Source organism: Castanea sativa, chromosome 11, assembly GCF_040712315.1.
Source record: "Castanea sativa cultivar Marrone di Chiusa Pesio chromosome 11, ASM4071231v1".
NCBI classification, from domain to species: domain Eukaryota; kingdom Viridiplantae; phylum Streptophyta; class Magnoliopsida; order Fagales; family Fagaceae; genus Castanea; species Castanea sativa.
Window position 1 is genome coordinate 10,103,135 of NC_134023.1, and position 18,381 is coordinate 10,121,515.

The 18,381-nt window shown below is 33.9% G+C and overlaps 1 protein-coding gene across 1 annotated transcript; it reads left to right on the forward strand.

Annotated features, from left to right (window-relative positions):
• Positions 1–2,537: 2,537 nt before the first annotated feature.
• On the forward strand, positions 2,538–3,215 carry LOC142616045 (uncharacterized). Its single transcript, XM_075788936.1, has one exon. It carries the CDS (start codon positions 2,538–2,540, stop codon positions 3,213–3,215), a length of 678 nt encoding a protein of 225 aa, XP_075645051.1.
• Positions 3,216–18,381: the final 15,166 nt, after the last annotated feature.

Below are 18,381 nucleotides of genomic sequence, written 5' to 3' on the forward strand. Positions count from 1 at the left end.
GTGCTTGAATTTTCTTAAAAATAGTTTTAGTGACGAATTTTTTCGTCACTATATGTACCTGAAAATAGTTTTAGTGACGAAATTATTCATCACTAAATATGATTTAATAAACTGAAGTGTTTTTAGTGACGAAATCTTTTCGTCACTAAATAGTGTTTTTAGCGAGGAAAACATTTAGCGACGAAATATTTTCGTCGCTAAAAGTTTTTTCTTTTTAAAACAAATCGAACTTTTTAGTGACGAAAATTTTTGTCGCTTAGACTTTTAGCGACGGGGTTTCAGCGAGGAAATGAGTTTCGTCACTAAAAGTTCGATTTCGTCGCTAAAGGTTCTTAGTGACAAAAAACTGGACTTTTAGTGACGAATTTTTTCCTCACTAAAAATACATTTTGTTGTAGTGACAAGTTGTTCCCCACTTTGATTGAAAAGTGGATCAAGAGATTTTTGGAATGGATTTCGATGAATATATCTCTGATTGTGTTTTTTATAGACTTCTCGTTCTTTGTGTACTCTTGAATGTTCATCATCTTAGAAGATTTGTCGTGAAAGTTTCTTGAGACTTTAAAGATTAAATCCGACAAAACTACAATTGATTAGAGTTCTTGAACTTTATACAGGCTTCGAAGCTTGAATCCAATAGAACTCTATGACTTGGAGGGATTATTTGGATGAATGTTTTGAATGTTCTTTGCATTCGAAGAGTTGTGGTGGAAGTTTTTCGTGGTTTTAGGGGCTTGAATAAATAGATTTTTACTAATTTGAAGTCTTTTGTAGTTTTTGGAGGCCTTTTTGAGCTTGATTCTATTGAATTTTGATTTAGAAGGATGATTTAAATGATTTCTCTTTGAATATTCTAATTTGAAGTTCTTGATGTTCTTGACAGCTTTGGAGCATGATTCTGACAAAACTTTGAGAATATTGAATGTCCTTTTTAGTAGACTAATGAGAATCTCTATTTATAGGAGTCTTGAGAAGGTTTGATGACACATGATCGACTATGATTGGTAACACATGTCATAATTTAAATGGAGAGACTTTAAGTCTTGTTTTCCAAGGGCCACATGACATATATGATTTGATTAGCCAAATTTTTTTAATTTACAATAACACATGACAATATTTAATTAAGCTACTTGTGCAATTTTAAATTAAAATATCAACATCTGTTGACATGTGATTGGCTTTTAGAAATTTTTGTAATTTTTATTAGTGATATTTTGAAATTTTCTATTGGTTTGAATAACAAAAGTGATACCCACTAAGTAACACATGGTGCTTTGCAATTAGTTTACTCTATGATCTTAGTGGTATAATAGGACAATTGACAATTGGTTGAAAATTTTGCATTCTATAATTGTCCACTTGGTGCTTGTCCACGTACACTGTCTTTTTGTGTGGCGTGTGAATGGGTCTCAAAATTTGAATTGGTTGCTAAATTCTTGAACTCTGTCAATGCTTTGTTGAAGATTTTTTTTTTCTTTTTTGAGAAAAAGGTAAGACAGTTTTGTTAGGATCTTAAGACTCTAGGAACTAAATGTATTAGAACTTCATTTTGTGTATGTTGGCAAATCATGATCAAAACATTTAGTCTAGGTTTAGACTTGCTCAAAGTTTGTTTTAATGTAAGTTTGGAATTGAGTAATTGTAGGAAATTACTATTCAATTCTGCAAGGCTCGATCGATCGAAAAATAAACTCGATCGATCAAGAATTGCAGATCAGAAATTTTCTGCAGTATTTTCAAACGCAGCCCAAGCCCATATGTCGTGTAGGGTTAAGTGTTTCACTCCTAGTATAAAAGGAAAAACCCTAGTTACATTTTAGAAGTCTTTTTTGAGTTGTGTTGAGTCTTTTGTGAGATCTGAGAGATTTGTACCTTCAAACACACATATAGAGCTATCAAGATCAAGATTCACATCAAGAACTTGATAGTTGTTTCAGTTGCTGCATAAAGAACATTCAAGGATATCCAAAACCTTTGAGAGGAGTCTCAAAGTCACAAGTAGGAGAACTTGTGGTTGCTGCAGATTCAAGAAAGAAGTAATCTGTGGACTCGAAACTTGTACATGGTTGTGTCAGTAAGTTCTATGTGTAGTAGCATTAGGTTAAACATATTGTGTTAAGGGGTCTAAAACCTAACAAAATTAATTAAAGTAAATCAGTTTGGAAGAGACGAGATGCTCTTCGAGATGCACAATTTGACAAAATTAAAGAAGAATTAGAGAATGGTGTACGTAGAAGTGGGCAAGGTTTGAATCAAGAGACAAATCTTAAACATCTGGGTGATACATGTTGGGGATCATATTATGGGACTATTCTCAACTTGATTTCGATGTTCTTTGCTATTGTCGACGTTCTTGAGATTATTGAAGAAGATGGTCTCTCCAACCAAAAGTTGAAGCTTGATCTATTATAAGGTCAATTCTATCTTTTGAATTTATCTTTGCTCTACACTTGATGAAAAACAGTTTAAGGATCACAAATGAGTTGTCAATAGCATTGCCAAAAAAAAAAAAAAATTAAGATATAGTAAATGTTATGGATCTTGTTAAAGTGTCTAAGCAACGATTGCAAGTGATAAGAGATGATGAATGGATATCTTTATTGACTGAAGTGTCTTCATTCTGTACCACACATGATATTCCTATCTTGAACATGGATGAAATATTTGTAGTTAGTGGAAGGCCGCGATGCAACACCCAACAAAATACAAATTTACATCATTATCGTGTTGAGTTATTCTACACAGTCACAGATATGCAACTTCAAGAGCTTAACAACCATTTTTTAGAGGCGAATACTGATTTGCTACTTTGTATGGCTTGCTTAAATCCAAGTAATTCATTTGTGGCTTTTGATAAGGAAAAGTTGATACGTCTAGCAAAGTTCTACCCATATAATTTTCTTGGGACATATATCTTGGCACTTGACTCTCAACTTCAAAATTACATTTTTGATATGCACGGCAATGACTTGTTTTTAGAGTTTCAAGGAGTTAATGAACTTGCTGAAAAGTTAGTGAACACAGGGAAGCATGAGACTTATCCATTAGTCTATTTGCTTGTGAAATTAGCTTTGACCCTTCCTATCGCTACTGCAACTGTAGAAAGAAATTTTTCAACAATGAAATATATAAAGAATGAACTACGTAATCGAAGAGCATCTCATCTCTTACAAGAGCCTCCAACAACAATTACTAAATTACTAACTACATAAAAAAATTCAACAATGTTAATATGATTTTTAACAACGGCAACAAGTGTCGATTGAAGTTGATGAGCAAAACAATGAACATAAAATGCTGACTTATTCTCTTTCAAAATTAAAATTTTGAGACCATTGATATCACCTTGCATATTACTAGCCCCGTCATAACCTTGCCCATGTAGTTTCGATTAACTCAAATTATGTTCACAAAGTAAACATTCAATAGCATATTTGAGTGACAAAATGGTGGTACTTGCTACATATACAATAACAAGAAACCGCGCTATAATAATTCCTTTTTTGTTCACATAACGAAGAACGAAGGCTATTTAATCTTTCATTGAGATATCACGTGACTCATCAACTAATATTGAAAAGAACCCATTGTCAAGATCCTTGATGATGGCTTTGGATGTTTCACGTGCAATTGCATTTACAATGTCTTTTTGAATTTCATGGTGGGTAAGCTTGCAATTTTTCAAAGCTTGCAATTTTTCAGAGCTTTTTGCAACACTTCATTAATAGATTTATTGTGACCCCTAAAAATTGTAGAAGTTCAAGAAAATTTCCTTTATCACTTGAACCTTGAGATTCATTGTGACCACAAGAAGCTAATCCCCGGCATAAAAGAAATCTTATGCAATCAACTATTGCATTTAATTGAACCCGATATTCAATTTTATCTTGATTTGATTGCTTAACCAAAACACTTTGAATGTGTTGTTTTTCCTTCAATAGATCTTCATTCTTCTTGACAGCTTGGTTATGAGCACTATTAACTCCTCCAACATAGGAATTTAACTTCTTTTTCTGATTCTAAAGTTTGAATCCCTTTGTTACAAAAGTCTCACCTCCTCCTTGCTTACCAACATCTTACCCAAATAGGTAGCAATATAAACAAAATACTGCATCCTTGTCTATACTATATTCCAACCACTTTCTATTTACATACCATTCAAATATAAATCAATGGGGTTTTCTAGAAAGATATGATAGAGGGTAATCATCATGGTTTTGGAAAACAGGTTGACAAAGGCCTTTTTGTAAATAATATCTTCTTATTTCATCATAATTATTAGAATGATAAGATGATATCTTTTCTCGTAGCCTAAGATCTGAAGGAAGATTTTCTAAGTTAAAGTCAACACGAACTCGCTTAGAAGATGAACATGAAGATGAATCTTGCATTGGAGATGAATATTGGGTACGTGGTTTTCTTATAAGTTCATTTGAAATATTAATAAAATTATTAATTATTGTTGTTTAGTTGTTTTATTAATTTGTTTGTCTTTTATAAACTATAATTTGTTATATTGTTTTTTCATTAATTAAAAAATTATTAATTGTTGTTTAGCCTAACATAATTTAATTTGTTTGTCTTTTATAATGTATTGGTTAATTAAATTATTAATTATTTTTTATTAATTACTTTCCCCAATTAATTATTGGTTAATTAAATTATTGTTTATTAGTTGCACTAGCACACACCCCATATGTATTTACTTCCCCCAATTCAAATATCCCACCTTGGCGCCATGCCCCCATCCACCCCCCACTCAACAAACAAGCCCTATGGCCCCCAATCACAAGAGTCAATCAGATAAATTCACAATCACATATCACAATACACTAAAAGACAATTAATTGTATCTCACCAACACCAACGGATAAAGCCAAAAATAGGGGCAATAAATATTAATAAAGCTATAAAAAGCTAAGCAATCAACCAATCAATTGTTTAAAGAGAATCATAATATCAGATAAAGTCTCTAAAGAGAGAGAGAGAGACTCTCATTTCATTTCATAATTTTCATTTCACTTTCATTCTTCATATAAAGAGAGAGAGACTAAGACAGAGAGTAAGGAGAAACCCATTAACCCAAATACCCAATAACCCATATATGTAAGAGAGAGAAGAGAGAAATACCTTGAGGTTGAGGGAGCAGGGAGGCCTGAGGCTGAGGGGCTATGCCATCGGATAGCACATCAAGGCGAGGAAGACTGATCTCCGATCTCCGATGCCCGATGTGTCCTGGTCTTCTGGAGCTCGAGTTTGAGGCTCGATGTGATGACCGGTCACCGTTGTGCTCTGTTGCTCGAGATAGAGGCGTCGTCTGTTGGTTGTTGTCGTTGATGACTAATGAGGTTTTTTTTTTTTTTTTTCTTTAGGTTAGGTTTCTGATTTCAGTTTTTGCTTTACTTGATGAATCGACGAATGCATATATTAGGTTTTGGTTTTTTTTTTTTTTTTTTTTTGAGAATCCGTGGGTTTGCTACCATCTGTAATCTATTGGGTTTGCTTTACCTTGTTTTTTTTTTCTTTAGATTGGGTTTGCTTTACCATCTAGTGTTTAGGATTGATGTTGGGCTTTTTTTTCCTGGTGGGCTTGCTTTGATACAATTTTTTTTTTTATTTCAGATTTTAGTTCAAAAATTTTTTATGGGCTTTTTTTTTTTTTTTTTGCTTGAAAGTAGAGCAAATTAAAAAAAAAATTATTTAAGGGTGTTCCTAATTTTTTTAAGGGTAAACAAATAAAAAAAAATTAATTATTATATATATAAAAAAAATTTCTAGTCAAGGTGTTCCTGGAAACACCCTGGACTGAACGTGGCACCGTCACTGCCTTTTGGTTCTGTCCAAAGAGACGCACCTGGATTCTAAAGCTAGTTGTCCAAGCTTGGGAAATTATAGGGGTTAGTAGTGTACATGGGTTGGATGGGTTGTGGGTTGGTGGTGTTAGGGAGAGAGCACTTTGGGGAGAGACTCAAATTGAGGGGTTAATATAACATATAAGGACATTATTTAATCCAAAATATTAAGTTAATGAGTTTGAGTTCACTTATACTATATTAACCACTTATTCTTCTTATTAGTATTCAATGTAAGACTTCATTACTCAACTAAGTATGCTATTCACACGTTAATATATCCAACAAGTGGGTTGGACTTAAACATTTTTTCCTTTGTAAAAAATGGGTTTTCATCAACTATATAAAATATTTATTCAATAAATTATTACCATTCAAATAATATGCCTATAATATATTTAAAATTTCTAAATTCATCAAAAATTATTCTCAAAATACCAATATAAATCAAAATAAACTAGTGAAATAATTGTAATAAAATAAATTTATATTTTATGTCCAATTGGGTTGGGTAGGATGGTTTGAAAAAATTATTAATCCGAATCCAACCCAACTCAAGACTAAAATAAAAGTTTCAACCCAATAAATCAACCCATGAAAACCAATCCAAGGCATCAGGTTGGATTGTGTCTTGGATAAATTTTGTTGGGTTGGTAGGTTGGATGCAGTCCTAAAACGAGAGGATGCTGGAAACAGTACCTACAAGGCCTAATACTAATAGACCCCAGTTTTTTCTAAGTCCAAGATGTCTATAAGGGTCCAAGTACCAAGAGCATGCCTAAAATAATAGGTCCAAAACCTTATTATATGGGCCCAAATTTTGGACTTTCCGGTTCCCAGTTCGACTGGCCAACCCAGTTTTAAAAACAATCATTAACGTAGAGACACACAGAAATCAAAGCTGCAAGGGTTTAACGTTGTTCTTGCACTTGTCCTTGGATTTTGGTGGTGGGGTTTGTAACTTTTTGTTTGTGAGAGACAATGTAGATTTTACCAAAAAGATGCCTTGCACAACCACATTAGAGTGCCCTGGTTGCCCTTCTCTTCGGGCTCTAACCTTTGAAGCACTTGGTCTCATCAAAGGTGATTTTTTTTCTTACACCCTTTTATTCATTGATCGAAATTAGCAATATCCTTTTGTAAAAGATTTGTCTTTTGGGTTTTATATGCTTTATTTTGTATTTATATATCTGATTTTTTGATGCTTTGCTTGGTGTTTATGTTTTTTTAGGGTAATAGTTATTGAGGCTAAGGTTGGCTAAGGAGGGGCTCCTAGAGTGGTGGAGAGACAGGGTGAGCTGGACTCATCAAAACGTGTTCTTGCTGCTTCTATCAATGACCGTGAACATGACCCATTATGTGTTGGGGTGTTACAAATTGTTTGAGTTTATTGAATTTTGAATTTCAAGCATCTGTGTTGGTGTTGGCAATATTTTTTAATTTTTTAATTTTTTTTTTAGTGTTTGGATTTGGTTCCAATTGTTAGTTTAGTATGGTTTGTTGAAGCTTCCATCTCCTATGGGCTAAATGTAGAATTGGGTGTACATGATTTTGTGTAGAAATGAATATTGCATTTATAAGCATCTTTATCTTGGTACTTGGTAGTATGTTTTGATTTCAATTGGGTTTCTTTTGCTGTTGACGCATTCAGTTTAAATGCTTGTTATGCAGCTAATGGAGTTTAATTAATGTTGCCCCAAGGGTAGTAGAATTCATTAGGTGCCATGCCTCATGAAGAGGTGGTCACTAGTTTAAATGTGCTTATCACCATCTTCTTGGGGCCAACACTCATTTTAAATAAAGCAGTAGTAAGTTAAACAAATAATATGAGCCTTTGCAGTTTGAGTTAAATTTTGCAATGGGTATTACGAATTAAGTTTGTAATTGTTCACGAAGTTAGAAGTTTAGGACTTCAAGGATTTGAGATGACTCTTTTTTATAATTCAATTGGGAAGTGAATCAAATCCGTATTCTATATTTCTATTATCACAAAGTTATCTTTTAACCGTTAGTGTTGGTGCCGAGAAATCCAGAGAGGGTAAATGGATTAATGGATATGAATTATGTCTTCCCATATATGTGGAATTTTGACTTTGTCACATTTGGCAAGCTTTTGGATGCCTTGGCTGAATTACCTATTTTTTTTTCTTTTTTTTATTTTGAGAGAGTTACAACCTATGGCTGAATTACCAATTAATTGGTCGACTTGCCACTTGCCAACATGAATTCAGCTTTAATAGTGCCAAAATTATGTTCTTTTTTGTCACTTTTCAAAAGTAAAAATATACTAGTTAATAATTTATGAATTTACAGTTTGTACCATATTAGAGTTATATATATATATATATATATATATATATATATATATATATATCTTTTTATTTTTGCACAATTTAACTTAAATTTTTGTAAAATGTATAAGAATAGCTTCGATATTTGGAGTGATACATATATATATATATATTTCTTTTTATTTTTGCACAATTTAACTTAAATTTTTGTAAAATGTATAAGAATAGCTTCGATATTTGGAGTGATACCTATGTACAAAGGAATATGCCCTTGGATTTGGTTAACTCTTACTTCATTATTGATGAAGAAAGATTGAATATTGAGGGAGGAATCACTACAAAAAATGCGGGCTGTAGCCGCGTTTTTTAGTCGCGTTTAAAAAAAATGCGGCTATACTTGACCTATAGCCGCGTTTAAAAGACACGCGGCAATAGACCTAACCTCTAGTTGCGTTTTTTATAAAACGCAGCTTTAGACATAACCTATAGTCCCGTTTTAAAGAACGCAGCTCTAGGTAAGGTCTAGCTGCGTTTTTTTAAGGGCCTATAGCCGCGTTTCTAAAAACGCAGCCATAGGTCCAGCCAAATATTACTTTTAAAAACGATGGCATGTACTGCCCAATAAATATTGTTTAAAAAAAGGTGGGACTATAGCCGCGTTTCTGAAACGCGGCTATAGACCTAACCTATAGCCGTGTTTTTACGAAACGCGGCTATAGACCTAACCTATAGCCGTGTTTTTATAGAACGCGGCTTTAGACATAACACAAAAAAAAAAAAAAAAAAAATGACGAACATATTTTTTAAAACGTAGGGCTATAGCCGCATTTTAAGAAACGTGGCTATAGGTAACAGGGGAAATACACATTTAGCATGAGATTTGAGCGGGCTAAAATATATTTTTTAAGGGAGGACCTATAGCCGCGTTTTTTAAAACACGGCTATAGGTAACACAAAAAACAAAAAGGGGATACGTTGAGATATCTAGCCGAATAAAATATTATATGTTCTAACAAAGTAGGACTTGTAGCCGCGTTTTTAAAAATGCGGCTATAGGTCTACCTTTTAAAAAATAAAAAAGTGATGACCTGACCCCCCACCTACCCCATTTGCTCCCTACCACTCAATTCAAAATATCTCATCTTTTCTCTCTATGCTCGGTGTTCTTCTTGTCTTTTTCTCTCAACACAACCATTCTTTTCTTTTTCTCTCAACACAACACAACAGATTCTTTTCATTTTTCCGGCAAGGATGACCGGAAATCTTCATTGGAGAAGCTAAGGTTCACTCATCTCTACTATTTGAGGTAAAAAATTTCTAATCTTCTTATGGGTATTATACTTTTGCTAGAGCTTATTTTTTATCTAAGCTTTATGAGCATTGAGAGTAATATTTATGTGTTTATATGTATGGGTTTTACATTGGTGGAATTATTTGATTTTGAATTTTTTGGATATGTGCTTGAATTTGTGCTATTGTGCTTATGTTTAAATGGGTTTGTGTTCTTGAGCTTGTTATTTTCTGTTTTTGGGCTTATGCTTTTGTGTTCCTTGAATGGATTTAGTGTTAGCTTTGGGTTGGTTTTGTTGAATGAGAGGAGATTCATGGGTTTGTGTTATTATATTTTGGAGCATATTATGTTTGTATTATGAGGATATTGTGTTTGATTTTGAATTTTCTGGGTGTGTTTGTATTGTGGGTATGTTGTGTTTGATTTTAAATTTTTTGGGTTTGTGTTTGATTTTGGATTTTCTGGGTTTGTGATTAACTTTGAATTTTTTTTGTTTGAATTTTGAATTTTTTGGGGAAAAAAAAAACCCAGATTTTTTTTTTTTTTAATAAAACCTATAGCCGCGATTATAAACGCAGCTTAAAGTGGGTTTGTAGCCGCGTTTTTAAAAAATGCGGCTATAGACCCGATGCCTATAGCCGTGGTTAAAAACGCGGCTTTAGGCCTGACCTTTAGCCGCGGCTACAAACCCGCAGGGGGCTATTGCTGCGCCGCTTAGGCCTGGGTTGTAAACACGGCTCTAGAAAACGCAGCTATAGCCTATAGCCGCGTTTTTGAAACGCGGCTATAGACCCCGTTTTTTGTAGTGAATCATACCAAACAACCTATTTGAACTCATAAAAAAATTTGTTAGTTTGGTTAATTAGCCAAAAGAAGTTGGAATAATCACCCCAGTTATTATAATATGTATAAAAGACTTTTAGAGGATAAATTTATGAAAGAAGGTCAAAGGTGAGATATTTTCTATCAGTTTAGTGTTATGAATAGTAAAAGATCGAAGCTTTGATAAGGTGCCAAGCATTATAGAGATTTTTCTAATCAAAAGGTTGCCACCCAAGATGAGGATGGTAAAGCTGAACTCATTGCTTAGGTAGCTGCTCAGGGAAAAGCACATTTATAAGAAGGTAGAGATGAGAAAATTTTCTAGGAACTTTCGGGATCGATGTAATGCATTTGTACCTAATCTAGTCTAAAAGAGTGCCTAATATTCATTGTTAAACTGCTTATGCACATGAAATATTCCACAAGGTACTCACTCTTTATTAAAGAATGTATTACTAATTCAGTATTGAGATCTTATAAATAAATAATACTATGTACAACAATGTCGTTTTGGGGTTAGAAATATCTTCCACTATAAAAAAAGGAGTCTAAATCTTCTGTCCCAACTTATATGTTCCACTCTATACTCCACCAAATATATCAAGCCACGTGGACATCATTTATTATACAGAAACGAAAGAGTCAAACGGAGTCAATCTCCTCAATCTTAACTCACGTTCCAAACCCAAGTAAGGAAAAAAAAAAACACTACAATCAAAATACCCAGCCAACACCGGATTCCACCACCAAAACCACTGTTGGAGAACAGAGCTTCCAAGCCTCAATGATCAAGCTGTCCCTCTGATTTTTTTTTTCTTATTCTCTCACACAAAACCCATGTGAGATTGTTTCTCACATGGAAATGGAAACCAAATCGATTACAGATTTGGACTTAAGGAATTTGTAGGTTCCTTTGCTTTCTATGATGTATAAAACAAAAGTTAAGTGATGGGCTCCTTTGCTTTGGGTTTTTATTTTTTATTTTTAGGTTGATGGGTTTTTGGCCAAGAAGACAACCATGGGTAGGGGCTGAGAATTTTCTCTTCACCAGCATTGGCATTGGTTTTGAAATGGTGTAGGGGCAAAGAATTTTGTAACGCACTACCATGGGTTGTGGTCCAGTAATTTGTTTTGGGTGTACCGAAATAGGAGTTGGTGGTTGAGGAGATACATCCTCGTCATCTTCTCTAGTAGTGACTTTGGTGGTGGCTGGATATTTTGATGGTGGTGCTATCAGTTTTTTTTTTTTTTTTTTGGGTTTTGTGTGAGAGAATAAAAATAAAAATTCAGAGGGACAGTTTGATCATTGAGGCTTGGAAGCTCTATTCTTTACAGGTATAGAGAAATGAATGCTGGAAAATTCCCAACTGCTTCTTTTGTAGTTAAACAAGTGGGTGGCTCTTATTATACTGTTAGAAAAATCATTCAAGAGCTACAATACAAATCTAAATTGTCTTCCTCGGATACCAGCAAAGGAACTCCATTCTTAAAACCAACAATATCCTCCTCTCCATCTCAACAAGTCCTTGTAAAGCTTGCAATGCCGGTGAGTAAATTAGTTTTAATTACAAATTATATGGGCTTGATCATTGACAGCTTGATATCCCCTCTTCATCTTCTCCAACAGTGGTTTTGGTGGTGGAATCCGGTGTTGGCTGGGTATTTTGATTGTAGTGCTTTGTTTTTTTTTTTTCACCTTACTTGGGTTTGGAACGTGAGTTAAGATTGAGGAGATTGACTCCGTTTAAATCTTCCGTTTCTGTATAATAAATGATGTCCACGTGGCTTGATATATTTGGTGGAGTATAGAGTGGAGCATATAAGTTGGGACAGAAGATTTGGACTCCTATAAAAGCTACAAACCAAGGAGGGAAGAGATACGTGAGCATTGTAAATGTTAAACAACATTTAATGATAGAATCTAATTAATAATGTCTTTGAAACTATAATAGATATGTCATATGTGAGTATAGAATAAGTTGGGATAACATTCAACATTTCTCCTTCAAGAATCATGTTTCTTTAGCTTTGGGAACTGCTAGAAGTGCTGGCCTTTGGTTCAGTCCAAAAAGACACACCTGGATTCAATAGCTAGCTGTCCAAGCTTGGGAAATTATATAGACTAGTGGCGGACCCGCGCGTTGTGCGTGACAAATTTGTTTATGATAATGTTATTATTATATATTATTAATTATTAATATTTTTCTATGTATTGCTGCTCAAGCTGTATTATATGTGTTTGACCAATATATTACAAGATTCATGGTGATTGGAGGTTTTGGTGATGGAATTAATATTGTATTATTAGAGATTTGTATTCGGAATAGAATGAGAAAATCTTATTGTAGATTTTTATTTTGGAAAAAAAATTTCTACTATACTCAGTTGGCTAATTTGTACATTTTCAAGTCAATTGAGCACATTTTGCATGTAACATGTAGTTCTTCGTTTCCATAGGGGTAAGGGCATTCATGATCCCAATGACCTACTCCATTTTTCTTGCATGCTTGGTTTTTTTGGAATATGAAATGTGTTTGTTCCAATAGTTGTATGTTGAAGGGTTTGTCGATAGTTTTGTAGCAACTGTTTTCCATCTGGTTGGTTTAGAATTAATTGCAATATTGGATCCATGAAGTCATTTTTTTTTTCAAAAATTTAACAATGACTCTAGAACAGTGCACAAATTCATTGGATACAGTTAATAAAAAGAGAAAATATAGGACTACAATATTTTGTGGCACAATTTTGAACGTGATAGATTGTGATTAGTAAAGAAAAAGTAGTTCATGTAAAAGTATTAGACATCAATTGTGAATTCAAAATTGTGTATCTCATTTTGATGTTGCCTAAAAATTTTGGCGATTGTCTTCCAACATTAGTAAATATTTCAAGCAATAATTCTGTAGGTAATTCATGTTGTATGCTCATTTTCGTGATTGTGTAGAGAGTATTAATGATATTTTTGGTTTGTATTTTTGAAGTTGTTTAGGATTGTAATTTATAGTGTTTTGCTTGTTTTATGGATGAGTGATTGTTTAAGTTATTAGCAATTATTTTTAGTTTTTTTATTTATTTATTTATTTTTTTTTTGTGAATAGAAGCCTTTCATATACCCTCCACTATAAAACTTAAATCTTATAGTATTGAATATATATTTCAATTGTAACTTATGTTTAATATTCTCCTCCATAAAGTGTATTATATTGAGATGTCTTGATCTAAATTGATTTGTGATGCATAATTTTCATCCGCCAACCTAGCAATGTCTTAAACAATTTATAGAGTTTTCATTAGCAATTACATATTCCATGTATCTAAACGATCAGCAAATGATGAGGGTAGCATATAAATTAACATGTGTCAGTTACTTTCATTAATGGTAAAATAACAGTTGTGGAGCAATCGAATAGTTCTATATCTTTTGCATAACAGAGTAGTAAATTTTAGATTAAACATGTAACCTATTCAATAAATAGCTTTGACTTTATCTGAAAAAACCTAAGCCATACACCCACATCCTTGCTTTTATGTTCTTTAAAGCAGTGTAGAGAAGGTGAGAAGTTAATATGACCCAAATGATTCTATTTCTAAGATATCACCATATCATAACCAGCATGAGTTTGTTTTTTAGTTGAATAACAATTCTTATCCTTAACAATTATTTAGTATTAATTTTATTTGATAAAAAAGTCTAAAATTATATCACTAATAATTGTATATAACTATATATCACTAACTTAAATTAGATATCTATTGATGACAGTGCAAGCATTGAATATTGCAAGAAGAAACAAAAAGAGAGCCATCCAAACATAAGCCCTGCATAAGTTGTATATATAAATAAATTATTAATAATTTTGAAGTAGCTAAAAATTAATTAATATCCAGATCAATTACTAAAGACAAAAGAAGAACCACTCCATATCTCATTTTGGAAGGAATGATTTCTTTGCAGTCCACAGCTTAGACATTAGATTTGAAACCTCTCAGAACAATTAAATTAAAAGAAAAATGAAAAAGAAATCAATTGGAGGAGTAATTGTTCTTTTAGTGCTTTCCGTTTCAACATATTTTTTGGAGATAAAAGAACTCATTATGAACCGGCTTTTGACAAAAGTTAAAGGCCCCATGAGAAAAAGAATTTTTATAACAGGATTTAGTCATAAAGAAGAATGATAAAAGAAATCAAATAAATAAACAAATAGAAAAGTACTTTTCCAGCACTAAAGAATTCTCAGTTCACATTGGCATAAAGTTCAATATAATAAATCTATCACTAACCACATACATACCCTGACTGATTTCTAGAGCACCAATGTATAGGTTGACAAGACAAGTGTTGAAGTAGCATGTGAGGGATGTTCTAACGCTAACATAAAAACACTTGCACAGTGACTTGAGTTTCATGAATTCACAAATTCTTAAAATCGAAACCATGAATATCAAACCATGTCTAACCAAAGACCATGATAAACACAATTATGTAGAAAAATTACTGCAAGAATTCAAACACCAGGAATCTTGTGTTGTAAGAGTAGCTAGGATGTGCATATATGCTGATAGTGCTGGTGATAGTGAATTGCATCTCAACATATTATATAATTTCTCAAACCAGATACATAATTGATTCACACATAACTCGTTTATGAATCCAGAAGTCCAATTAATAAAAGTCCAATTCCAATGATAAACGGTTAGCAAAGAAGTTTAGGTCTACCCTCTACCTCAATTAAAAGCAATTCGTTAACAACTTCCTAGGCAGCAGGTCATTAAGATTGTATTTAGCACTTGTTTCGGTATCCACACCCACAGCAGTACCAATATGCCAAATCTAGATCACTTCTTGAACTGAGAAAATGAAAAATGAAAAAAAAAAAAAAAGTGACAATAGCAAAATGATAAGCCAAAAATGTATTGAACCCTTTTGGCAAATTAATTAATTAATTACCCAAGTCAATTAATTAAGTCAATTTAACATGCAATAGCATGGTAGCACAAACAAATCACCAACTAAGTTAAATGTAGCAGGAAATAAATTTGGCACATGTGATTTATTTACGAATGGGGAAAACTACTGAGGCAAAACCCCACCGGGTGAATTTAAGGTCACCACTCCTGAGAATCCACTATTATCAAAACAAACGAATACAAGTAAAAGGAATCCCAGTACCTAATACCAACCTACAATTGAACCTTTACCCCAATACCCAATTGAACTTGTAATGTAGCGGCAATCTCTCCGTTCAATGCACGAATCCCAGTACGTAACTAACCAATGATGCACGGATCCTAGTATGTGACTAACACACCAACTTGAGGAAGATGTTGGTTCCAAAGTTCTTCAATTCATCCAACAATGAAGATCAGGAAGCTCCTTGATTGTAAAACCCTTGGCACAAAGATGCAGTAGCTTCTACAAAGAATATGATGAACTAGGGCAAGAATGTCTTTGGTCATAACATGCGTGTAACAACAATTGCAACAACCTTTGCATCACTTTACATCACATGTGACGGCCCTTAAAATAATTCTTATATATGTCTAGAGTTGTGAGAAAAGAAACCCTATACAAATATTCATGGATATGCATGAAATCAGATCTGGAAATTCTAATTTCGTAATTCTCGACGGATATAGCTTCTGTCGAGCTTCAACATTAAACCTTGAGAGAAAGGATTATGTCGAGACATCTGTCGAGCTTTAATAAACATCACTTCTTCACTTGTTTCTTGGTCAGACTTGCATGACTTCAATACTAAACTTGAACACTTGTTTCTTGAAGTACTAAACACATCTTAGATCTACCCAATTACAAGTAAAGTGTATTTTATCAAAGGATTAGCCAATTCACATCACATATGTCTCTAACAATTCCCACATATGTCCTAACAATCTCCCCCTTTAGCAGTCTATGACAAAACCACAATAAACAAATTAATCATGAGAGGAGTCTTAAATTACTAAACTCATAACCACTTGTTGGAATACAAAACAAATCTAACCCTAACATAAACTCTTGAAAAAAATTGTAAGAAGAGAGTTCATAGCATGATAGATTTTCACAGCCTGTCTTTTTGAAACACTTTAAATAAAACTCATCAAGGCATTTTAGTGTAAAACAGAAATAAAGATTGCATACATAAATAAACGTGTGTATAAAGAAACAAAAGAAACAATACATGGAGAGATAGGTGAAGAATAACATATATCATCATGTATACATACATATATATATATATATATATATATATATATATATATATATATATCAAAAGATAAGTAGAATGTATGTCAGTAAATAAATGGTCACAAGACCTATATAAATGAGGCTAAAGTAAAAGAAAGAAAATACATGTAAACCTCATTACATCCCTCAAAAAGTATAGACACTCCTCCTAACAAAAAAAATATCATATGCTAACTCTACCCCTAAGTACAAGACTACTCTCATCCCAAAACTACTCTCTCTTTTTGTCACGAATGACAAAGAGTAAGTCACCGAAAGGTTGTCATCTTATCATCACTGGAAGAGCTAGCATCGTCCTCATCATCACCATTACCATCACCATCACCATCCTCATCTGTCGAAACCTCTAGAGAAGGAGATGGAGAAGCGGCGAAACCACCAAGGCGAGCCTTTTGTCGTGATATACGACTAACACGGGTGTTCATCTGACACAACTCATTAGAGAAAGTGTCAAGACAAGCATCCTTGTGCTGAAGCTACGCCATGATAGCCTCGAGGGTCACACCACTAGTCAAGTAAGAAGGAACAGAGGTGGAAGGAATAGCAGAAGCTACAGGATCGGTAGTCTTTACACGTGGCCGCTTCGGTAAAAGCTAGACCTCACTCTGCCAAATAGAACTGGCTTATATGGCAACTATGGTGGTGTAAAAAGGAGAAGCAAGAATGGGGATAGAAAAATGGCGAAGGATCTGTGTGATAGTCGAAGGAAAAATGAGCTTATTACAAGTTACCGTATCCTGATAGACATCAAGGATAGAAGTGATTAAGTGAAAAGGGAAGTCTATAGAAAGATCCTCAAAGAGGGACAAAAGAAAGCGAGCACGATGCTTAGTGATAGAGTTATAATGAGGCAACGAAGTAAGAGTGAATGTCATCACCATGTTAAGGAATCTCGGACCTTTTGTAAAGCCCGAGCATGAGGTGTTTTGCTTCCCACCCCATATGGAAGGCGTCTCATAGAAGTGAGACAAAACCTCATCTCTAGACACAATCTGAAGACACTTACAACTGGGGTAATCAGGATGCGATACCCTCGGGACATGTAGTACCTCGGATATAAGATCCGGGGTAATTATGATATGTGTACCTCGAAATGTCGTGGCAAACCGAGGTACAGAGTTATCGATACTGTGTATATTGGAGTAAAATTCATGTATAAACACGATGGGACACATCAAGGGTTCCTTCATAAGAGAATCCCAGCCCTGAGTCCGAATGACACCGGGTAGAGGAGTGTCGGAAAAGTCCTACAAAACAACATGACTCTCCGGATGAATGCCACGTTTCTAAAAGTTCTCAAGGAAGTCCTGTTGGGCCTTCCCATCATGGAACTGAATGTGAAGAGGGGGGATAGGATCAGAAGAGGAAGAAGAATCGAAACCTTGAAGAGGATTCGTACTTGGAGTAGATTTGTGCTTAGGTGCCATAGCGTAGTCTATCCGAGAGAGAGAGAGAGAGAGAGAAACACAATCACAACCAGATATAGGAAGAAAGGATATGTATGCATGAAATATGCATGAACATGTGACGTGCAAAATTTAAAATGCATCATGGGTAAAACTCCAATCCAAACTTATCAGCACACATTTCACAATAATCAATCACACATTTAAATGCATGAAACATTGTCAAAATGCAAGGAATATGCAAGCATGAGCATATAAAATCAAATCAACACAACCCAACCCAAAAATTTCACAAAAATCTCAAAAATCCTAAAAAATTTCAAAAAACCCCAAAACCTAGGTCTAAAATGCATGAATGCATGAAAATGAAGGGATTTAGAACACATACCAAGTAATCTGAGCTTGATATAGGCCGAAAATGAATTGGGTAGAAAGATTTGAGTGAGGGAGAAGTGTTTGGGGCGAGAGA

What these genes read in the sequence shown, in the direction of transcription:
- LOC142616045 (XM_075788936.1), top strand. Translation starts at nt 2,538, where the DNA reads ATGGATCTTGTTAAAGTGTCTAAGCAACGATTGCAAGTGATAAGAGAT.